Consider the following 24,965-nt stretch of genomic DNA (forward strand, 5'->3'; position numbering starts at 1 on the left):
AAATACACCTATTTTATTATTCATTCTCTCTCAATTGTCTCAGATGAATATAGAGATGTATCCCTACCACAGATAAATGGCACGTAAAGGCGAAAGTATACATATTTCTAGTAGCCTATCATTCAACATGGTTGACTAAAACAATGTCCAGGTTGTCTTGTGTTGTAGGCCTACTTTTGTGATTAAAGTAGGCTATTGGTCGTTGGCTGTGCACTGAGTTTGATGTGTTTATAATATAAGAGATTCATGGGAGAATGCAATTACATTTGTTAACTGGGCATTTAACAGGGACAGGCTCTTGAACAGCTTCTATCCCCATGCAATAAGGCTGATAAATAGCAAAAAAATATCTTACCCCACTATCTGAGTTAACCTTTATTTTTATTTTTGCACTCTCTATGCACACTCACAGGGCCCTACACACTCACACACACACACACACACACACACACACACACACACACACACACACACACACACACACACACACACACACACACACACACACACACACACACACACATTCACTCCATCATCTGCTCACTCACACATAGCATGCACACACACTACACACGCACACCATTCACATACAAGCTGCTGCTACTCTTATCTCATATCCTATTGCCTTGTCACCTTACCCCTATACATATATACCTCAATCACTCCAGTATCCTTACACATTGTAAATATGGTATTGGAACTGACCCTGTATATAGCGTGCTTACTTACTTACTTATTGTAATCTTCATATTTCTTCCTTTTTCTCAGGTTTTTTTCTAGTATTACATTGTTATTGATTATTGCATTGTTGGGTTTTGAGTTAGCAAGAAAGACATTTCACTGTTCTTGTGCATGTGACATTAAAATTAAAACTTGAAACTTGAAACTGAAACTAAACTGGGACCAGAACTTCCGCCCAGGCATTTCTAACACACCAGACAATTTTTTCCTCAAGGCCCCACACCAGCCCATTCTTAGCAAAATAATGATATTTCAGCGCTAAAACCCTAATTTAGATAGGCCCACTGGGCTAAAGATAGACCAGCTCATTTCCCAAAATTGTCCTAGGCCAGAAGACCTGGGCCCGTATCCATAAAGCATCTCAGCGTAGGAGTTCTGAACTAGGATCAGCTCCCCATCTGTCCATATAATCGTAATCATTATGATCTAAAATACTAAATTGATCCTAGATCTGCATTCCTACTCTGAGACACTTGTGGATATGGGCCCTTTAAATACTATTTAAGGTATTTGAATTACTTTCAAAGTCATTTGGAATTAAGTGTTTGAATATTTTTTTTTTTGAAAACACAATAGTTAAGTATTGGCATGTATTTGAAATACTCAAACACACAGTAATTATACAAATACATAAATACTCCCATGCATTTGAACCATGTTTGTTTGGTATTTGAAATAATGTATTTGAAATAGAAATAAGTATTTGAAAATACTTTCACATACCGTACACTGTACATCCAATAAGAGTAGTTGATTCGGGCCACATCATTTGAAAATACTCAGATACACAGAAAATAATTATTTAAATAACAAATAGTCAAATGCATATATTTGAACCCGTCTCTGGCCTTAATTGATAAAATCCCTGTGGAGGAGGTGGCTGTCACCCTTACACAAAAGGTGTTATGACTTAAAGGTTGAGAAATTACTTAAAACAGCTGATTCGGGCAATTTAAAACATACTGGCAGCTATAAACCAGTGGTTCTCCTGGTTGTCATTAGAAAGGGTCACCCCCTTTCAATGACATTTCTCCACTGATGCATAGGTGATGTTGGAAATCTGAAGTGTAGTCTACGTCTTATCCTTTGACTGATTGCTTTGTTGCAATTTATAGAGGCCACAATGTTCCTTTAAGATGAATTGGCGGAGGACACAAATGTAACACAAGTAAAAGCTGGGCTTTTTGGGAAAGATTTTAATAGTTATTGAATGTTCTACATCGTACAGTAAGTATTATACAATTACAAACTTGCCTTACTTCTGTCACCAGAATCACTGACTGATCCTCTTTAGAATGACATAAAAACAAAAACAGATTTACACTTCATATACACAAGTCTGATGTGGGTCTCTGCTTTACAAACGTCCCAATCTTATGTTACAAAAACATTCCGCCAGTGTTGCTGCAACCATGTGACAGAACGTTGCAAGAGCTCTGGGGGCCATTAGTTGGGAAGTCATTTTAATCTCAAGGTGCTGACTTTTTTAAACAATTTCTTTGATTATTTTTGGGGGAAGACACAAGGGTATACTTCACTCTCTCTAAATTAGTGTTCAAATCAAAGGTTTGACAAGGCCAAAGTTCATTGTGACCAAAGAAAACAGACAAAGCAAAGAGATTGTGTGTTCAACCTTGGTGGAGCTGCTTGCTTCTCAAACCCCAGGCATTGAGACACTCAGGAGCAGTTCCCATAGCCTAGAATTCAAACTGAGTTTGCTACGTTGCATGGTTGTTACATAACATGAAGTGAAACAATGGTGAAATGTAACAAAATAAGTTTCAATCCCAGGCTACAGCTCTCATGCTTCAGTCCGTAAACTGTGGACCCATACACTTTAGCATGTTTCAATAAACATAAATTGTAGTGTTAGGACTAGACTCTCGGCTAACTTTCAGTCTATGCCCAGTTAGCACATTAGGTTCCCTGGATGTTCTGGGAACGTCTGTTTATGGTGTCAGTTTGGTTCTCTGAACATTCCTCTCGTGTTTCAATGCCCTGGGTCTTTGAGGGGAAAAGGCCAGCGAGTAGGAGGGACCTGTATGTCAGTCGCTTCTGACCGGGTTGCCAGATTGTGTCCCTCCGCACATCTACATCTGCTCCACTCATCCTACAGACTTGTGTTCTGAAATGCCCTCTGAAGCCCCAAGAGGCAACCCACTTGAGTGTTTGACAATAAAGATCTTCTATCTTAAGAATAATAAACATCAATCAATAAACAAAACCTTAAATAACACTTATGGTAAAAAGCGCTTAAATTACATACAAGAAATTAAAAGTTTATCATTCTTTTGAGCCTTTTTTTAAAACACTGCAGTTATACTCATAGTACACATGGTTGAATTATTTTTGAGGTTTTGAACCTCCAAAGATTTAGCACTCAGCATAGCATTCACGGACTTGGGCCTGTGGAACTAGTCATATGCATTGTTCAACTCTTACATCACATTACATGTTCTAGTGAATAGCACTACAAAACTATATTTTTCGATGGTCTTCCCTCTAATGTTCCCAAAAAATGTGGCACAATACATTTACTTTTGAGACTTGTTTTCAATGTTCTTGTTCTGTTTGGGTCTGTGATAAGCTACTGACAGGGGAGAGTAGCGGTTGGATAACGTTAGCTCTACACAATCTGACCAGTGCCATGTTGGGAAAAAACTCTCACACAGGACTGTATACATGCCTCACTCATCTACACATCTATACCTCGTTCACTAGCGAATGCTACTGTATCAATTGTCATATGTTGGGTGCAGGATGCCTCTCCTTTAAATAAACATTTTATTTCCATTGGCGATGTAACACTGTGGCAAATAAAATGGCATTTAGCATTTTACGTAGTAGTTAACTGATTGTAGCAGATTGAAAAAAGCAGTAGCAATTATTCACAACAGATATTCTCTTAAATTTACAGTTGTTGTTTATTGAGACCAAAGAGTACCCTATCAAATGCATTGAACTAAATGAACTCTAAAAGAAATCTCTTAAAATATGAGCTAAGTACCTGGTATTTAGTATAGATTATTACTTTTAGATGTTTGTGCAATACATTAATGACACACTCACATGATAACTCTGATATGTGGTCATGACACGGTAACCTAGTACTGAACCATAATAACCTAGTATGGAACTCCTCCTCACAACCTTTAAACTCCACCCAAGCTGAACCCTGCTTCCTTGCCAACTCTATTTCTGAATTCCAAATGGATCCCTAGCCCCTACACCCTAGTCACTCCTGTGGATGTAGGCGGACTGGATCAATACACTGTAAGCATGGTAAAATCTTCCTTCTGATTGGCTGGGTGGAAATGTCAGCCATATTGATTTCACCTATCCCAATCCTCTCAGGTCTTCAGGTGTAGGGGCTAAGGAGGGAGTAAAGGCTAAGGAGTACGGGTTAGGGGTTGATTTGGAGTCAACACATGTCCCACAAGGACCTCTCCCAACTCAGTGCCCCTGTCATAGGGTTTTTGGCCCCGACTAAAGGGACATGATTGAAACCTTTCTAAAAATGTTCCCAATTTCCTGTTAGAACACAAATTCTTCCTCTCATACACATGATTCCCTTCACGATCCTAACTCCCTTCCATTGTGTCTGCTATTGGATGCCCTGGAAACAATGATGTCCTGAGCCTGTTCTATTGGCTACTCTGAAGGGAGGGAGGCCCTAGCAGGTTGGCCAACATGACAACTAAATGTTTCCTTTCACTAATCTAAGTCCAAAATAATGTTTTAGAGCATTTTTACACCTGCCATTGTTTAGAAGAGTTCACAAGACAGTTGAACTAGTGTCAATTGCATGGACTACGGAGTAATATACACATCGAGACCAGATGACACAATTCTCTGGATTGAAACACATCTCTGTTGAGGTCAGTCTGGCTTCTAAAACCTTGTTTGTGTTCCAAATAGCACTCAATTCCCTATATAGTGCCCTACTTTTGACCAGAGCCCTATATAGGAAGGGAATAGGGCGCCCTTTTAAAACCCTGAGCCAACCAAGCAGTGCACTAAAGGCGTCCGTATGCTTCCCATCCGAAACAGTTTGGAACAGTATGTGTATATATGATGACTACATTTGGTGGAGTTTTTATTAGTTTTGGTCTTCGGCAAAGGTTTTTTTCGGCTGTTCGTGCACACAATTATTTTCTTGCGAGGCAAGCCGAAGTTTGGCAGCCGAAGTTTACACACTTTCATCGGCGATTGGTCAACAGTAGGAATTCCTCAATGAAGTGTTGGCTGTCATTCCTTTAATGAAGTGTTGGCTGTCATTCAATGATAGCCGACTCATTTTCATGCAAATGTTTTCAATTGAGAAATACTCCACCAAACATCATAGTTAGATGTCAAATTGCACAACTAAGATCTCCTTTGCAAAAACATCAAAATTAATGACAGATTTCTAGATTAATTTGGACTATTTTGGCTACGTAGTCCCAAAATGAACAAACAGTACTATTGCGTCTTTTTTCTCTTTTCAAGTGAAGGTAAGGTCGAAGGTATGCGAGCCCACTCGTTCGGTTCGGCTAGGCGCCACCCAAACTGAAGCGTGCGGAAGAAGCCTTAACTCTCCTGCCTGCCCTGCACCCCTCACTACTGCCCTCTACCGGTCACCTGAAGAACTAGTGACACTGATCAGGGCCATGTTAAGTTCCCGAGAAAACGTTTTGAAAAGGACTAAAACAGGGCGGTACTACCTGAATCTGTCCAATAAGAACACCAATTTTCGTTTTCCAATGCAAAACGTTTTGCTCTGGCGTGCCTTGCTGAACACGACCCAGGTAAATGGTGCAGTTTAGGGCCTAGATATCTATTAAACATGTAAACATGACATCACATGGGATCTTTATTGCGAATAACACTTATCTCCAGCCTGTGAGATTAATGGGAGGCATGCAGCACAAGGCTATGAGCATAGATGCTTGACCACAACACAATTTAGATGCTTTTCTTCCTTTTTCCACTCACTACTCCCCTTGTATTCCTTTATCCCCCTCTCTTCTATTGACCGTAAATCCCTTGAATCCTTCAACTTAGCTATCCCTGGTCCAACTGACAATTTGCCTCACCCTTCAAACTCCATGCACTTCAGTTGACACTAGATTAGAATTGGATTCAATTCACAACATAGCCTGCAAGTTACGAGGGAGACCCTATCCAGCAATCTATCCATCGCATCCTATGATATCTACACTTTTGCGTCTGTGTGTGTGATGTCCTATAAATCTGTATATGTATTGTGTACATGTGCCACTACTCATACCAACTGAAATACCTAAATGTGAGTGTGTTTTTAAGTTTGGCGAGCTTTTACGTGTACAAAAGAACCACAAACGCGCGCAGGCGCTCGCTCACACGTCAGTATTCCTATATATAATATATATTCATGTATAGATACTTAAATTGCTTACAATACTCTAGTAGACGTAAAAGTTAATTATGTCCACTGAACTTACTGAAAATGTACTCTACATGGTGTGTAACTATTACGGTACTTACGGTATTAGTCTTTCTTCTACCACATGACTGATATACAGTGGGTATAATCTTACGAAGCCAAGTTAATGCACTGTTGCTACAAGCTGGAAGACGACCCTTGTTATCTTGTGCTGGAAGATGGTTGTGTTTGAACGTAAACCGAAATGGGAATGCAAATCAATAAAGTGGAAAATAATCTAGGCGCAACACAAAAGAAACAAGGCGCGACATTCGTACGGCGCTTTCCCCCCAATGTTTTTTTAAACATTAGAACATTTGGCAGCATACAAAGACGTGTACATTCTCACGGCTGAAGGGACTGGCTTTGCGTCGTAACCAGTGTTCAGAACAGAAAAATACACACACACACACACACACACACACACACACACACACACACACACACACACACACACACACACACACACACACACACACAATTGTTTAGCACAAATGTACTATAAATGTACTATACTGCTGGTCAGTGTGTGTCTGGATTATAAGAGAGTCAAAATCAAAAAAACAAATCAAAAAAATCTGAGGCTGGTAAAAAATAATAAAAACATGAAAAAGCAGCTTTTCCAAATCACAAAATAATGCATAGTGACCCTTGCACTTTAGTTTTTTGTTCTTGCTGACAGACTTGGTGCTTGTATGCCAGACCTCCTGCACCAATGTAAGACTTGAGTTGTGAGCAATGTTTGACTCCTGATCTGAGGAGAAAGAGTGAGAGAGAGAGAGAGAGAGGGGGGGGGGGGGGGGGGGGGGAGTAGAGGGATGGAGAGGGGAGGGAGAAGAAATATGTATTATATATGTAATTTACAAAGAAAATATCACAATTGTCCTATCAATTCATTTTCTAAGTGACAAGGGGCGGCAGCGTAGCCTAGTGGTTAGAGCATTGGACTAGTAACCGAAAGGTTGTAAGATCGAATCCCCGAGCTGACAAGGTACAAATATGTCGTTCTGCAGTTATCCCACTGTTCCTAGGCCGTCATTGTAAATAAGAATTTGTTCTTAACTGACTTGCCTAGTTAAATAAAAACAAAAACTTAGAATTACAGTTACTCACATATTTTGTTTTATAATAATAACAAATCTAAGCACTTATGTATCAAAGCACTGTCAATAGATCGGCCCTTTACTCTCCTAACCATAGACCGGGATAACATTGTGTTAGGTTAAACTGATCTAGGACCAGTAACTTACATGAGTGGGGCCCAGTGGGGTCTACCAGTGAGGAGGCACATAGCTGTACCCAGGTGTCCCCTGGGGCCGGTAGGTTGGCACGGTGACTGGATGTCCACCAATGTGCTGAGTGGCGTGCTGAGGCGTGGTCATCAGAGTACCTGGGCAAAGAGGGTCAATCAGACAGACAGAGGTCATCAACATGGTAACACGGCCTGACAGTTGTCATCACCATGGAAACATGTCGGTGGCCAAACTTCTTGAGAAATAATCGATCGAATACTGTTATAAACGTGTTATAAGTAAAGCCTTTACTCCAAACAGAAACATTACTGTAAGTAATAGTTGTGTGAACTATTTGTTTGAGTTGTTGATAGGGTCACAAAATTCCCTTAACTTTACCAAAGTGCTCAGGTTTTCCAGAAATCTTGCTTGTAGGATTCCCAGATGTCCTGGTTATTCTCTCCTGATTCCACAAATCTTCTAACTGGGATTTCTGGAAAACCTGGGAATTTTGCAAACCTAGTAGTTGAGTGTTGACTTCTTACCAGCAGACATGGCCATGGTTGTGCCGGCCACCATGCCCATGGCCATATGGCCGTTGGAGCGGGGCTGTTGGACAGGGGCAGGGTAGAGGGCGTTGGGGAGGCTGTTGGGCTGCACCACCGTGGTGTGGTGGATGACGTGAGGCTGAGCCGCATACATCGGCTGTGTGTAGTACGCACCCTGAGAGAAAGAGAAGAAAATAGATACATTTTTTGGGGAATGCTTTGGCAATATTAAATATGGAAAAATGTATAATTTGGCTTATCTTACTTTTCTAGCACAGCTAATTTTACACAGCAAGCTAGCTGTCTTCTAATAATCCCCCAAAAAATAGAGAATGGTCATCAATCATCTTATAAGCAGGTACAGTAGGTGATATTGTAACGTTCCTGACCTTATTTCCTTTGTTTTGTCTTTGTTTAGTTGGTCAGGATGTGAGCTGGGTGGGCATTCTATGTTATGTGTTTCTATGTTGGGTTCATTGTTAATTAGCCTGATATGGTTCTCAATCAGGGGCAGGTGTTTTAGGTTTCCTCTGATTGAGAACCATATTAAGGTAGGCTGTTTTCACCGTTTGTTTGTGGGTGATTGTTCCTGTGTCAGTGTTTGTGCCACACGGGACTGTTTTCGTTTGTTTCGTTTATTTCATTCGTGTGTTCCTTCCTGTTCGTGCGTTCATGTTATATGTTCACAAGTTCAGGTCTGTTCACGTCGTTTATTGTTTTGTAGTTTGTTTAAGAGTTTTTCCGTCTTCGTTATTATTAATAAACAAATATGTATTCAACCAACGCTGCGTTTTGGTCCAATCCATGCTCCTCTTCAGACGAGGAAGAAAACGACCGTTACAGATATTGTCAAACAGACAGCCAACCCCAGTGAGTAGAAACCAGGCCAGGTCCTTACCTGAGCGTAGAGGTTCTGTTGGGGATAGGCACTTCTGATGGGGTACATGGCCGTCTGGTAGGGGTTAGGGGACGGGGAGTAGGGAGGGGGCGCCCCATTGGACTGACCAGGGGGGACCTTGTAGGGCGTCCCAGCAGTGTATCCTAGATGAGAGAGATAGGGAGAGGGAAGGATGGAAAGAGAGAAAGCAAGAGGGAAAGTCGGGGAGAAAAAAGCAAGAGAGAGAGAGATCAAGCCGCCAGAGGGAAAGATGGAGAAAGAGAAAGCAAAGGAGAGGGAGACAAAGATAGAGAGAGAACATGTGGTGAGCGAGACCTAGTTTCAGTTTCCAGATCATTTTCAGTTGTCTTGACATTCAGAGTGTCTCATTGGCGGAGGAGAACAGTTAGGACTGACAGTGCTCCTTTACAAAATACATGTAGCCTCCAAGATATATACAGTTGAAGTCAGAAGTTTACATACACTTACGTTGGAGTCATTAAAACTCGTTTTTCAACCACTCCACAAATTTCTTGTTAACAAACTATAGTTTTTGCAAGTTGGTTAGGACATCTACTTTGTGCATGACACATGTCATTTTTCCAACAATTGTTTACAGACAGATTATTTCACTTATAATTCACTGTATCACAATTCCAGTGGGTCAGAAGTTTACATACACTAAGTTGGCTGTGCCTTTAAACAGCTTGGAAAATTCCAGAAAATTATGTCATGGTTTTAGAAGCTTCTGATCGAATAATTGACATCATTTGAGTCAATTGGAGGTTTACCTGTGGATGTATTTCAAGGCCTACCTTCAAAGTCAGTGCCTCTTTGCTTGACATCATGGGAAAATCAAAAGAAATCAGCAAAGACCTCAGAAAAAAATTGCAGACCTCCACAAGTATGGTTCATCCTTGGGAGCAATTTCCAAATGCCTGAAGGTACCACGTTCATCTGTACAAACAATAGTACACAAGTACAGTATAAACACCATGGGACCACACAACCGTCATACCGCTCAGGTAGGAGACGCATTCTGTCTCCTAGAGATGAACGTACTTTGGTGCGAAAAGTGCAAATCAGTCCCAGAACAACAGCAAAGGACATTGTGAAGATGCTGGAGGAAACAAGTACAAAAGTATCTATATTCACAGTAAAACGAGTCCTATATCGACATAACCTGAAAGGCCGCTCAGCAAGGAAGATGACACTGCTCCGAAACCGCCATAAAAAAGCCAGACTATGCTTTGCAACTGCACATGGGGACGAAGATCGTACCTTTTGGAGAAATGTCCTCTGGTCTGATGAAACGAAAATAGAACTGTTTGGCCATAATGACCATTGTTATGTTTGGAGGAAAAAGGGGGAGGCTTGCAAGCCGAAGAACACCATCCCAACCGTGAAGCACGGGGGTGGCAGCATCATGTTGTGGGGGTGCTTTGCTGCAGGAGGGACTGGTGCACTTCGCAAAATAGATGGCATCATGAGGAAGTAAAATTATGTGGATATATTGAAGCAAAATCTCAAGACATCAGTCAGGATGTTAAAGCTTGGTCGCAAATGGGTCTTCCAAATGGACAATGACCCCAAGCAGAAGTGAAATAATCTGTCTGTAAAAGATTACTTGTGTCATGCACAAAGTAGATGTCCTAACGGACTTGCCAAAACTATAGTTTGTTAACAATAAATTTGTGGAGTGGTTGAAAAAATAGTTTTAATGACTCCAACCTAAGTGTATGTAAACTTCTGACTTCAACTGTATATAGTTTCCACAGAGCTTTGGACATATATATGAGGCAGAACCAGCTGTATTATGAATGCCCAAAGAGAGGCCATGGGCTTGTTTGACATTGCACCGACGTGATGCATTTTGGGTCAATTGTGACTGATCTACAAATAATAATAAGTAGATATTTATGATGCAAGGTCATTTGTAGATCAGTCAGTCGACAGTCGGCTGCAATCGTGAACAAGCCCTGTGTCAGACAACTTAGCCATGACTAACAACACACAGAATGTGAACATTATTATAATTTTTTTTTGCTCAAACACTCAAGCACACACACGCAGGCACACACACAGAGAAGTGTCCGTTTTGGTGGGTTTTAGAGGAAGTCTCTAATGAGGACCTAGTCGGGTACACTTAGCTGAAGTCTCTAATGAGGACCTAGTCGGGGTACACTTAGCTGAAGTCTCTAATGAGGACCTAGTCGGGGTACACTTAGCTGAAGTCTCTAATGAGGACCTAGTCGGGGTACACTTAGCTGAAGTCTCTAATGAGGACCAAGTCGGGGTACACTTAGCTGAAGTCTCTAATGAGGACCTAGTCGGGTACACTTAGCTGAAGTCTCTTATGAGAACCTAGTCGGGCTACACGTAGCTGAGGTCTCTTATGAGGACCTAGTCAGGGTACACTTAGCTGAAGTCTCTAATGAGGACCTAGTCGGGTACACTTAGCTGAAGTCTCTAATGAGGACCTAGTCGGGGTACACTTAGCTGAAGTCTCTAATGAGGACCTAGTCAGGGTACACTTAGCTGAAGTCTCTAATGAGGACCTAGTCAGGGTACACTTAGCTGAAGTCTCTAATGAGGACCTAGTCGGGGTACACTTAGCTGAAGTCTCTAATGAGGACCTAGTCGGGTACACTTAGCTGAAGTCTCTAATGAGGACCTAGTCAGGGTACACTTAGCTGAAGTCTCTAATGAGGACCTAGACGGGGTAAACTTAGCTGAAGTCTCTAATGTCGACCTAGTCGGGGTACACTTAGCTGAAGTCTCTGAGGACCTAGTCAGGGTACACTTAGCTGAAGTCTCTAATGAGGACCTAGTCGGGTACACTTAGCTGAAGTCTCTAATGATTACCTAGTCGGGTACACTTAGCTGAATTCTCTTTTGAGGACCTAGTCGGGTACACTTAGCTGAGGTCTCTAATGAGGACCTAGTCGGGGTACACTTAGCTGAAGTCTCTTATGAGGATCTAGTCGGGTACACTTAGCTGAAGTCTCTTATGAGGATCTAGTCAGGGTACACTTAGCTGAAGTCTCTAATGAGGACCTAGTCGGGTACACTTAGCTGAAGTCTCTAATGAGGACCTAGTCGGGGTACACTTAGCTGAAGTCTCTAATGAGGACCTAGTCAGGGTACACTTAGCTGAAGTCTCTAATGAGGACCTAGTCAGGGTACACTTAGCTGAAGTCTCTAATGAGGACCTAGTCGGGGTACACTTAGCTGAAGTCTCTAATGAGGACCTAGTCGGGTACACTTAGCTGAAGTCTCTAATGAGGACCTAGTCAGGGTACACTTAGCTGAAGTCTCTAATGAGGACCTAGACGGGGTAAACTTAGCTGAAGTCTCTAATGTCGACCTAGTCGGGGTACACTTAGCTGAAGTCTCTGAGGACCTAGTCAGGGTACACTTAGCTGAAGTCTCTAATGAGGACCTAGTCGGGTACACTTAGCTGAAGTCTCTAATGATTACCTAGTCGGGTACACTTAGCTGAATTCTCTTTTGAGGACCTAGTCGGGTACACTTAGCTGAGGTCTCTAATGAGGACCTAGTCGGGGTACACTTAGCTGAAGTCTCTTATGAGGATCTAGTCGGGTACACTTAGCTGAAGTCTCTTATGAGGATCTAGTCGGGTACACTTAGCTGAAGTCTCTTATGAGGATCTAGTCAGGGTACACTTAGCTGAAGTCTCTTATGAGAACCTAGTCGGGTACACTTAGCTGAAGTCTCTTATGAGGACCTAGTCAGGGTACACTTAGCTGAAGTCTCTTATGAGAACCTAGTCGGGTACACTTAGCTGAAGTCTCTAATGAGGACCTAGTTGGGGTACACTTAGCTGAAGTCTCTAATGAGAACCTAGTCGGGGTACACTTAGCTGAAGTCTCTAATGAGGACCTAGTCAGGGTACACTTAGCTGAAGTCTCTAATGAGGACCTAGTCGGGGTACACTTAGCTGACGTCTCTAATGAGGACCTAGTCGGGTACACTTAGCTGAAGACTCTAAAGATTACCTAGTCGGGTACACTTAGCTGACGTCTCTAATGAGGACCTAGTCGGGTACACTTAGCTGAAGACTCTAATGATTACCTAGTCGGGTACACTTAGCTGAAGTCTCTTTTGAGGACCTAGTCGGGTACACTTAGCTGAAGTCTCTAATGAGGACCTAGTCGGGGTACACTTAGCTGAAGTCTCTAATGAGGGTCTAGTCGGGTACACTTAGCTGAAGTCTCTTATGGGGACCTAGTCGGGTACACTTAGCTGAAGTCTCTTATGAGGACCTAGTCAGGGTACACTTAGCTGAAGTCTCTTATGGGGATCTAGTCGGGTACACTTAGCTGAAGTCTCTTATGAGGACCTAGTCAGGGTACACTTAGCTGAAGTCTCTTTTGAGGACCTAGTCGGGTACACTTAGCTGAGGTCTCTTATGAGGACCTAGTCAGGGTACACTTAGCTGAAGTCTCTTATGAGGACCTAGTCAGGGTACACTTAGCTGAAGTCTCTAATGAGGACCTAGTCAGGGTACACTTAGCTGAAGTCTCTTATGAGGACCTAGTCAGGGTACACTTAGCTGAAGTCTCTTATGAGAACCTAGTCGGGGTACACTTAGCTGACGTCTCTAATGAGGACCTAGTCAGGGTACACTTAGCTGAAGTCTCTTATGAGAACCTAGTCGGGGTACACTTAGCTGAAGTCTCTAATCAGGACCTAGTCAGGGTACACTTAGCTGAAGTCTCTAATGATTACCTAGTTGGGTACACTTAGCTGAAGTCTCTTTTGAGGACCTAGTCGGGTACACTTAGCTGAAGTCTCTAATGAGGACCTAGTCGGGTACACTTAGCTGAAGTCTCTAATGAGGACCTAGTCGGGTACACTTAGCTGAAGTCTCTAATGATTACCTAGTCGGGTACACTTAGCTGAATTCTCTTTTGAGGACCTAGTCGGGTACACTTAGCTGAGGTCTCTAATGAGGACCTAGTCGGGGTACACTTAGCTGAAGTCTCTTATGAGGATCTAGTCGGGTACACTTAGCAGAAGTCTCTTATGAGGATCTAGTCGGGTACACTTAGCTGAAGTCTCTTATGAGGATCTAGTCAGGGTACACTTAGCTGAAGTCTCTTATGAGAACCTAGTCGGGTACACTTAGCTGAAGTCTCTTATGAGGACCTAGTCAGGGTACACTTAGCTGAAGTCTCTTATGAGAACCTAGTCGGGTACACTTAGCTGAAGTCTCTAATGAGGACCTAGTTGGGGTACACTTAGCTGAAGTCTCTAATGAGAACCTAGTCGGGGTACACTTAGCTGAAGTCTCTAATGAGGACCTAGTCAGGGTACACTTAGCTGAAGTCTCTAATGAGGACCTAGTCGGGGTACACTTAGCTGACGTCTCTAATGAGGACCTAGTCGGGTACACTTAGCTAAAGACTCTAATGATTACCTAGTCGGGTACACTTAGCTGACGTCTCTAATGAGGACCTAGTCGGGTACACTTAGCTGAAGACTCTAATGATTACCTAGTCGGGTACACTTAGCTGAAGTCTCTTTTGAGGACCTAGTCGGGTACACTTAGCTGAAGTCTCTAATGAGGACCTAGTCGGGGTACACTTAGCTGAAGTCTCTAATGAGGGTCTAGTCGGGTACACTTAGCTGAAGTCTCTTATGGGGACCTAGTCGGGTACACTTAGCTGAAGTCTCTTATGAGGACCTAGTCAGGGTACACTTAGCTGAAGTCTCTTATGGGGATCTAGTCGGGTACACTTAGCTGAAGTCTCTTATGAGGACCTAGTCAGGGTACACTTAGCTGAAGTCTCTTTTGAGGACCTAGTCGGGTACACTTAGCTGAGGTCTCTAATGATTACCTAGTTGGGTACACTTAGCTGAAGTCTCTTTTGAGGACCTAGTCGGGTACACTTAGCTGAAGTCTCTAATGAGGACCTAGTCGGGGTACACTTAGCTGAAGTCTCTTTTGAGGACCTAGTCGGGTACACTTAGCTGAGGTCTCTAATGATTACCTAGTTGGGTACACTTAGCTGAAGTCTCTTTTGAGGACCTAGTCGGGTACACTTAGCTGAAGTCTCTAATGAGGACCTAGTCGGGGTACACTTAGCTGAAGTCTCTAATGAGGGTCTAGTCAGGGTACACTTAGCTGAAGTCTCTTATGAGGGTCTAGTCGGGTACACTTAGCTGAAGTCTCTTATGGGGATCTAGTCGGGTACACTTAGCTGAAGTCTCTTATGAGGATGTAGTCGGGTACACTTAGCTGAAGTCTCTTATGAGGATGTAGTCGGGTACACTTAGCTGAAGTCTCTTATGAGGACCTAGTCAGGGTACACTTAGCTGAAGTCTCTTATGAGGACCTAGTCAGGGTACACTTAGCTGAAGTCTCTAATGAGGACCTAGTCAGGGTACACTTAGCTGAAGTCTCTAATGATTACCTAGTCAGGGTACACTTAGCTGAAGTCTCTTTTGAGGACCTAGTCGGGTACACTTAGCTGAGGTCTCTTATGAGGACCTAGTCAGGGTACACTTAGCTGAAGTCTCTTATGAGGACCTAGTCAGGGTACACTTAGCTGAAGTCTCTAATGAGGACCTAGTCAGGGTACACTTAGCTGAAGTCTCTTATGAGGACCTAGTCAGGGTACACTTAGCTGAAGTCTCTTATGAGAACCTAGTCGGGGTACACTTAGCTGAAGTCTCTTATGAGAACCTAGTCGGGGTACACTTAGCTGAAGTCTCTAATGAGGACCTAGTCAGGGTACACTTAGCTGAAGTCTCTAATGAGGACCTAGTCGGGGTACACTTAGCTGACGTCTCTAATGAGGACCTAGTCGGGTACACTTAGCTGAAGACTCTAAAGATTACCTAGTCGGGTACACTTAGCTGACGTCTCTAATGAGGACCTAGTCGGGTACACTTAGCTGAAGACTCTAATGATTACCTAGTCGGGTACACTTAGCTGAAGTCTCTTTTGAGGACCTAGTCGGGTACACTTAGCTGAAGTCTCTAATGAGGACCTAGTCGGGGTACACTTAGCTGAAGTCTCTAATGAGGGTCTAGTCGGGTACACTTAGCTGAAGTCTCTTATGGGGACCTAGTCGGGTACACTTAGCTGAAGTCTCTTATGAGGACCTAGTCAGGGTACACTTAGCTGAAGTCTCTTATGGGGATCTAGTCGGGTACACTTAGCTGAAGTCTCTTATGAGGACCTAGTCAGGGTACACTTAGCTGAAGTCTCTTTTGAGGACCTAGTCGGGTACACTTAGCTGAGGTCTCTTATGAGGACCTAGTCAGGGTACACTTAGCTGAAGTCTCTTATGAGGACCTAGTCAGGGTACACTTAGCTGAAGTCTCTAATGAGGACCTAGTCAGGGTACACTTAGCTGAAGTCTCTTATGAGGACCTAGTCAGGGTACACTTAGCTGAAGTCTCTTATGAGAACCTAGTCGGGGTACACTTAGCTGACGTCTCTAATGAGGACCTAGTCAGGGTACACTTAGCTGAAGTCTCTTATGAGAACCTAGTCGGGGTACACTTAGCTGAAGTCTCTAATCAGGACCTAGTCAGGGTACACTTAGCTGAAGTCTCTAATGATTACCTAGTTGGGTACACTTAGCTGAAGTCTCTTTTGAGGACCTAGTCGGGTACACTTAGCTGAAGTCTCTAATGAGGACCTAGTCGGGGTACACTTAGCTGAAGTCTCTAATGAGGACCTAGTCGGGTACACTTAGCTGAAGTCTCTAATGATTACCTAGTCGGGTACACTTAGCTGAATTCTCTTTTGAGGACCTAGTCGGGTACACTTAGCTGAGGTCTCTAATGAGGACCTAGTCGGGGTACACTTAGCTGAAGTCTCTTATGAGGATCTAGTCGGGTACACTTAGCAGAAGTCTCTTATGAGGATCTAGTCGGGTACACTTAGCTGAAGTCTCTTATGAGGATCTAGTCAGGGTACACTTAGCTGAAGTCTCTTATGAGAACCTAGTCGGGTACACTTAGCTGAAGTCTCTTATGAGGACCTAGTCAGGGTACACTTAGCTGAAGTCTCTTATGAGAACCTAGTCGGGTACACTTAGCTGAAGTCTCTAATGAGGACCTAGTTGGGGTACACTTAGCTGAAGTCTCTAATGAGAACCTAGTCGGGGTACACTTAGCTGAAGTCTCTAATGAGGACCTAGTCAGGGTACACTTAGCTGAAGTCTCTAATGAGGACCTAGTCGGGGTACACTTAGCTGACGTCTCTAATGAGGACCTAGTCGGGTACACTTAGCTAAAGACTCTAATGATTACCTAGTCGGGTACACTTAGCTGACGTCTCTAATGAGGACCTAGTCGGGTACACTTAGCTGAAGACTCTAATGATTACCTAGTCGGGTACACTTAGCTGAAGTCTCTTTTGAGGACCTAGTCGGGTACACTTAGCTGAAGTCTCTAATGAGGACCTAGTCGGGGTACACTTAGCTGAAGTCTCTAATGAGGGTCTAGTCGGGTACACTTAGCTGAAGTCTCTTATGGGGACCTAGTCGGGTACACTTAGCTGAAGTCTCTTATGAGGACCTAGTCAGGGTACACTTAGCTGAAGTCTCTTATGGGGATCTAGTCGGGTACACTTAGCTGAAGTCTCTTATGAGGACCTAGTCAGGGTACACTTAGCTGAAGTCTCTTTTGAGGACCTAGTCGGGTACACTTAGCTGAGGTCTCTAATGATTACCTAGTTGGGTACACTTAGCTGAAGTCTCTTTTGAGGACCTAGTCGGGTACACTTAGCTGAAGTCTCTAATGAGGACCTAGTCGGGGTACACTTAGCTGAAGTCTCTTTTGAGGACCTAGTCGGGTACACTTAGCTGAGGTCTCTAATGATTACCTAGTTGGGTACACTTAGCTGAAGTCTCTTTTGAGGACCTAGTCGGGTACACTTAGCTGAAGTCTCTAATGAGGACCTAGTCGGGGTACACTTAGCTGAAGTCTCTAATGAGGGTCTAGTCAGGGTACACTTAGCTGAAGTCTCTTATGAGGGTCTAGTCGGGTACACTTAGCTGAAGTCTCTTATGGGGATCTAGTCGGGTACACTTAGCTGAAGTCTCTTATGAGGATGTAGTCGGGTACACTTAGCTGAAGTCTCTTATGAGGATGTAGTCGGGTACACTTAGCTGAAGTCTCTTATGAGGACCTAGTCAGGGTACACTTAGCTGAAGTCTCTTATGAGGACCTAGTCAGGGTACACTTAGCTGAAGTCTCTAATGAGGACCTAGTCAGGGTACACTTAGCTGAAGTCTCTAATGATTACCTAGTCAGGGTACACTTAGCTGAAGTCTCTTTTGAGGACCTAGTCGGGTACACTTAGCTGAGGTCTCTTATGAGGACCTAGTCAGGGTACACTTAGCTGAAGTCTCTTATGAGGACCTAGTCAGGGTACACTTAGCTGAAGTCTCTAATGAGGACCTAGTCAGGGTACACTTAGCTGAAGTCTCTTATGAGGACCTAGTCAGGGTACACTTAGCTGAAGTCTCTTATGAGAACCTAGTCGGGGTACACTTAGCTGAAGTCTCTAATGAGAACCTAGTCGGGGTACACTTAGCTGAGGTCTCTTATGAGGACCTAGTCAGGGTACACTTAGCTGAAGTCTCTTATGAGGACCTAGTCAGGGTACACTTAGCTGAAGTCTCTAATGAGGACCTAGTCAGGGTACACTTAGCTGAAGTCTCTTATGAGGACCTAGTCAGGGTACACTTAGCTGAAGTCTCTTATGAGGACCTAGTCAGGGTACACTTAGCTGAAGTCTCTAATGAGGACCTAGTAAGGGTACACTTAGCTGAAGTCTCTTATGAGGACCTAGTCAGGGTACACTTAGCTGAAGTCTCTTATGAGAACCTAGTCGGGGTACACTTAGCTGAAGTCTCTAATGAGAACCTAGTCGGGGTAAACTTAGCTGAGGTCTCTTATGAGGACCTAGTCAGGGTACACTTAGCTGAAGTCTCTTATGAGGACCTAGTCAGGGTACACTTAGCTGAAGTCTCTAATGAGGACCTAGTCAGGGTACACTTAGCTGAAGTCTCTTATGAGGACCTAGTCAGGGTACACTTAGCTGAAGTCTCTTATGAGAACCTAGTCGGGGTACACTTAGCTGAAGTCTCTAATGAGGACCTAGTCAGGGTACACTTAGCTGAAGTCTCTAATGAGAACCTAGTCGGGGTACACTTAGCTGAAGTCTCTTATGAGGACCTAGTCAGGGTACACTTAGCTGAAGTCTCTTATGAGGACCTAGTCAGGGTACACTTAGCTGAAGTCTCTAATGAGGACCTAGTCAGGGTACACTTAGCTGAAGTCTCTTATGAGAACCTAGTTGGGTACACTTAGCTGAAGTCTCTAATGAGGACCTAGTCAGGGTACACTTAGCTGAAGTCTCTTATGAGAACCTAGTCAGGGTACACTTAGCTGAAGTCTCTAATGAGGACCTAGTCAGGGTACACTTAGCTGAAGTCTCTAATGAGAACCTAGTCGGGGTACACTTAGCTGAAGTCTCTTATGAGAACCTAGTTGGGTACACTTAGCTGAAGTCTCTAATGAGGACCTAGTCAGGGTACACTTAGCTGAAGTCTCTAATGAGGACCTAGTCAGGGTACACTTAGCTGAAGTCTCTAATGAGGACCTAGTCGGGTACACTTAGCTGAAGCCTCTTATGAGAACCTAGTCGGGGTACACTTAGCTGAAGTCTCTAATGAGGACCTAGTCAGGGTACACTTAGCTGAAGTCTCTAATGAGGACCTAGTCGGGGTACACTTAGCTGAAGTCTCTTATGAGGAACTAGTCGGGTACACTTAGCTGAAGTCTCTAATGAGGACCTAGTCGGGGTACACTTAGCTGACGTCTCTAATGAGGACCTAGTCGGGTTGACTTAGCTGAAGTCTCTAATGATTACCTAGTCGGGTACACTTAGCTGAAGTCTCTTTTGAGGACCTAGTCGGGGTACACTTAGCTGAAGTCTTTTATGAGGAACTAGTCGGGTACACTTAGCTGAAGTCTCTAATGAGGACCTAGTCGGGGTACACTTAGCTGACGTCTCTAATGAGGACCTCGTCGGGTACACTTAGCTGAAGTCTCTAATGATTACCTAGTCGGGTACACTTAGCTGAAGTCTCTTTTGAGGACCTAGTCGGGTACACTTAGCTGAAGTCTCTAATGAGGACCTAGTCGGGGTACACTTAGCTGAAGTCTCTTTTGAGGACCTAGTCGGGTACACTTAGCTGAAGTCTCTAATGAGGACCTAGTCAGGGTACACTTAGCTGACGTCTCTAATGAGGACCTAGTCGGGTTGACTTAGCTGAAGTCTCTAATGATTACCTAGTCGGGTACACTTAGCTGAAGTCTCTTTTGAGGACCTAGTCGGGGTACAGTTAGTTGAAGTCTTTTATGAGGAACTAGTCGGGTACACTTAGCTGAAGTCTCTAATGAGGACCTAGTCGGGGTACACTTAGCTGACGTCTCTAATGAGGACCTAGTCGGGTACACTTAGCTGAAGTCTCTAATGATTACCTAGTCGGGTACACTTAGCTGAAGTCTCTTTTGAGGACCTAGTCGGGTACACTTAGCTGAGGTCTCTTATGAGGACCTAGTCAGGGTACACTTAGCTGAAGTCTCTTATGAGGACCTAGTCAGGGTACACTTAGCTGAAGTCTCTAATGAGGACCTAGTCAGGGTACACTTAGCTGAAGTCTCTTATGAGGACCTAGTCAGGGTACACTTAGCTGAAGTCTCTTATGAGGACCTAGTCAGGGTACACTTAGCTGAAGTCTCTAATGAGGACCTAGTCAGGGTACACTTAGCTGAAGTCTCTTATGAGGACCTAGTCAGGGTACACTTAGCTGAAGTCTCTTATGAGGACCTAGTCAGGGTACACTTAGCTGAAGTCTCTAATGAGGACCTAGTCAGGGTACACTTAGCTGAAGTCTCTTATGAGGACCTAGTCAGGGTACACTTAGCTGAAGTCTCTTATGAGAACCTAGTCGGGGTACACTTAGCTGAAGTCTCTTATGAGAACCTAGTCGGGGTACACTTAGCTGAAGTCTCTTATGAGGACCTAGTCGGGTACACTTAGCTGAAGTCTCTAATGAGGACCTAGTCGGGGTACACTTAGCTGAAGTCTCTAATGAGGACCTAGTCAGGGTACACTTAGCTGAAGTCTCTAATGAGGACCTAGTCGGGTACACTTAGCTGAAGTCTCTAATGATTACCTAGTCGGGTACACTTAGCTGAAGTCTCTTTTGAGGACCTAGTCGGGTACACTTAGCTGAGGTCTCTAATGAGGACCTAGTCGGGGTACACTTAGCTGAAGTCTCTTATGAGGATCTAGTCGGGTACACTTAGCTGAAGTCTCTTATGAGGATCTAGTCGGGTACACTTAGCTGAAGTCTCTTATGAGGATCTAGTCAGGGTACACTTAGCTGAAGTCTCTTATGAGAACCTAGTCGGGTACACTTAGCTGAAGTCTCTTATGAGGACCTAGTCAGGGTACACTTAGCTGAAGTCTCTTATGAGAACCTAGTCGGGTACACTTAGCTGAAGTCTCTAATGAGGACCTAGTTGGGGTACACTTAGCTGAAGTCTCTAATGAGAACCTAGTCGGGGTACACTTAGCTGAAGTCTCTAATGAGGACCTAGTCAGGGTACACTTAGCTGAAGTCTCTAATGAGGACCTAGTCGGGGTACACTTAGCTGACGTCTCTAATGAGGACCTAGTCGGGTACACTTAGCTGAAGACTCTAATGATTACCTAGTCGGGTACACTTAGCTGACGTCTCTAATGAGGACCTAGTCGGGTACACTTAGCTGAAGACTCTAATGATTACCTAGTCGGGTACACTTAGCTGAAGTCTCTTTTGAGGACCTAGTCGGGTACACTTAGCTGAAGTCTCTAATGAGGACCTAGTCGGGGTACACTTAGCTGAAGTCTCTAATGAGGGTCTAGTCGGGTACACTTAGCTGAAGTCTCTTATGGGGACCTAGTCGGGTACACTTAGCTGAAGTCTCTTATGAGGACTAGTCAGGGTACACTTAGCTGAAGTCTCTTATGGGGATCTAGTCGGGTACACTTAGCTGAAGTCTCTTATGAGGACCTAGTCAGGGTACACTTAGCTGAAGTCTCTTTTGAGGACCTAGTCGGGTACACTTAGCTGAGGTCTCTAATGATTACCTAGTTGGGTACACTTAGCTGAAGTCTCTTTTGAGGACCTAGTTCGGGTACACTTAGCTGAAGTCTCTAAAGAGGACCTAGTCGGGGTACACTTAGCTGAAGTCTCTTTTGAGGACCTAGTCGGGTACACTTAGCTGAGGTCTCTAATGATTACCTAGTTGGGTACACTTAGCTGAAGTCTCTTTTGAGGACCTAGTCGGGTACACTTAGCTGAAGTCTCTAATGAGGACCTAGTCGGGGTACACTTAGCTGAAGTCTCTAATGAGGGTCTAGTCAGGGGTACCACTTAGCTGTAAGTCTGCATTATGAGGGTCTAGTCGGAGATAGCACATTAGTGCCTGAATAGTCTCTTATTGAGAACCTAGTCGCGGGTACACTGATTAGCTGAAGTCTCTAATGAGGTAAACGCTAGTTGGCGGTGGTTAACACTTAGGCTGAGTCTCTTATGAGGACCGTAGAGTCAGGGTACACTTAGCTGAAGTGCTCCATTATGAGGAACTCATAGTCAGGTTATAAGCACTTGATCTGAAGTCTCTAATGAGGACGGGCTAGTCAGGGTACAACTTAGCTGAAGTCATCTTATGAGGACCTAGTCAGTGGGTAGCCTTAGCTGGAAGTCTCTTATGAGGACCATAGTCTATGTGTACACTTAGCTGAAGTCTCTAATGAGGAGCCTAGTAAGGGTAGACTTAGTGCTGAAGTCTCTTATGTTAGGACCTTAGTCTAGAGGTAGGGCACTTAGCTGAAGTCTAGCTAATGAGAGACCATAGTTCAGGGTACACTTAGCTGAAGTCTCTTATGAGAACCTAGATTTGGGTAGCACTTAGACTGAAAAGTCTTGCTAATAGGACCTCGAGAGCAGGGATAGGCTCATGAGGGGTAGGCTACTTAGCTGAAGTCTTCTTATGAGAAACTTAGTCAGGGTACACTTAGGCTGAAGTCTGCTATGAGGACCATAGTCAGGGTAGCGTACTTAGGCTGAAGTTCTCTAATGATAACCTGAGTCGGGGTAGCACTTAGCTGAGAGTCTCTTATGTATGAGAGACCTAGTTGGGTACGGACTTAGGTGCTGAAGCAGTCTCTAATGAAGACCTAGTCGGTACACTTAGCTGAGTCTCTATCGAGGACCTAGTCAGGGTAGGCACTTAGCTGAAGTCTGTCTAATGGAATAGACGCTAGTCGATGTACACTTAGGCCTGAAGCGCTAGACCTTATGATAACCTAGTGCGGGGTACACTATAAGCTGAAGTTCTCTATATGAGGACCTAGTCAGGCTGAGCCTTAGCATGAAGTCTCTAATTTGAGGTACGCTAGTTGGGGTAGCAGGATACACTTAGGCTAGAATGGTCTTCGTTATGAGGAACTAGTCGGAGAGTAGCACTTAGGCTGAAGTCTCTTATGAGGACTAGTCAGGGTAGAATTAGTTGAAAGTCTCTTATAGAGAAATGCTCTAAGATCGGGTAGGCAACTTAGCTGAAGTCTGCTTATGAGGACGCTAGTCAGGGTACACAGCTTACTGATAGTCTCTATGAGACCCTAGTCGGGTAGCTACTTAGCTGAAGTCTGTCTAATGAGGACCTAGGTTGGGTACACTTAGCTGAAGGTCTGCTAATGAGAACCACATACGTCGGGGTAAACACTTGTCTGAAGTCTTCGTAATGGGGACCTGAGTCGAGAGTATTCACTTAGGCTGAATCTCTTAATGGGACCTATGTCGGGAGGTACACTTAGCTGACGTGCTCTAATGAGACATCCTAGTCGGGGTACAGCTTAGCTGGAAGACTCTATGAATTATCCTAGTCAGAAAGGATACACATTAGGGCTGGACGTTCTCTAATGAGGCCTCTATGTCGGGTACACTTTAGCTGAACTCTAATGATCGCTAGTCAGGGGTACACTTAGCTGAACGTCTCTTTGAGGACCTGTCGGAGTAGTTCACTTAGCTGAATGTCTCTTAATTGAAGGAACTAGTGCGGGGGTAACACTTAGCTGAATGTCTCTATGAGGGTCTAGTCGGTACTACTTTAGCTGAAGTCTCTTATGGGACCTAGTTCGGGTAGCACTTAGGCTGAGTCATCCTTATGAGGACGCTAGTCAGGGATGCACTTAGCGTGAAGTCTCTTATAGGGATCTGAGTCGGTGTACACTTAGCTGAAGTCTCATTAAAATGAGGACCGTAGTCGGGGTACACTTAGCTGAAAGTCTCTTTTGAGGACCTAGTGGGTGCCTTAGCTGGTCCTCTTAATTGTTACCTAGTTGAGGTACACTTAGCTGAAGTCATCATTTTTGAGGTACCTAGTACGGGGTAAAAAAAAAAAAACACTTAGGCTGAAGTCTCTAATAGAGGAACCTAGTCGAGGTACACTTCAGCTGAAGTCTCTATCTTGGGTACCTGAGTCAGGGTACACTTAGCTGAGTGGTCTTCTAATATTATCATCTAGTTGGGTAGCTACTTAGGCTGAAGTCTTCACATTTGAGGTTACCTAGTCGGGTACACTTAGCTGAAGCTCTGAGATGAGAACGTCATGAGTCATGGGTATCGGACTTAGTCTGTAAGTCTCTAGTATGAGGGTCACTACGGTCCAGGGTAGTTCACTTAGGGAGCTTAAGGTCTCTTATGAGCGGTGCTAGTCGGGGTGCACTTAGGCTGAAGTCTCTTATGAGTTTAACCTAGGTGCGGCGGTACACTTGGCTGAAGTCTCTAATGTAGAACCTTAGTTCGGGGTAGCACTTAGCTGTAGGTCTCTTATGAGGAGACGCTATCAGGTACACTGTAGCTGAGTCTGCTTATGAGGACCTTATGTCAGGGTACACTAATAGAGCTGAAGTCTCTTAATGAGGGACCTAGTCATGATACACATTTAAAGGGCTGAGTCTCTTAGGAGGACTAGTCAGTTACACCTTAGCTGTAAGTCGTCTTATAGAGGTACAA

General features: G+C 43.9%; 2 protein-coding genes across 2 annotated transcripts in view; one reads left to right on the forward strand and one right to left on the reverse strand.

Annotated features, from left to right (window-relative positions):
• Window positions 1-24,965, forward strand: part of LOC120057042 (arginine--tRNA ligase, cytoplasmic-like) — a 211,084-nt gene that overhangs the window by 150,800 nt on the left and 35,319 nt on the right.
• Window positions 1,920-24,965, reverse strand: part of LOC120056699 (protein FAM168A-like) — a 37,099-nt gene continuing 14,053 nt past the window's right edge. The window contains exons 2-5 of the mRNA XM_039004905.1: window positions 8,863-9,005; window positions 7,962-8,139; window positions 7,435-7,574; window positions 1,920-6,938 (exon numbers count right to left, since the gene is read on the reverse strand). Of these exons, the coding sequence (XP_038860833.1) occupies window positions 7,456-7,574; window positions 7,962-8,139; window positions 8,863-9,005 (440 nt within the window). The 3' untranslated portion in view covers window positions 1,920-6,938; window positions 7,435-7,455. The remainder of the gene's footprint in view (window positions 6,939-7,434; window positions 7,575-7,961; window positions 8,140-8,862; window positions 9,006-24,965) is intronic.

This window comes from Salvelinus namaycush, chromosome 12, assembly GCF_016432855.1.
Source record: "Salvelinus namaycush isolate Seneca chromosome 12, SaNama_1.0, whole genome shotgun sequence".
Lineage (NCBI taxonomy): Eukaryota > Metazoa > Chordata > Actinopteri > Salmoniformes > Salmonidae > Salvelinus > Salvelinus namaycush.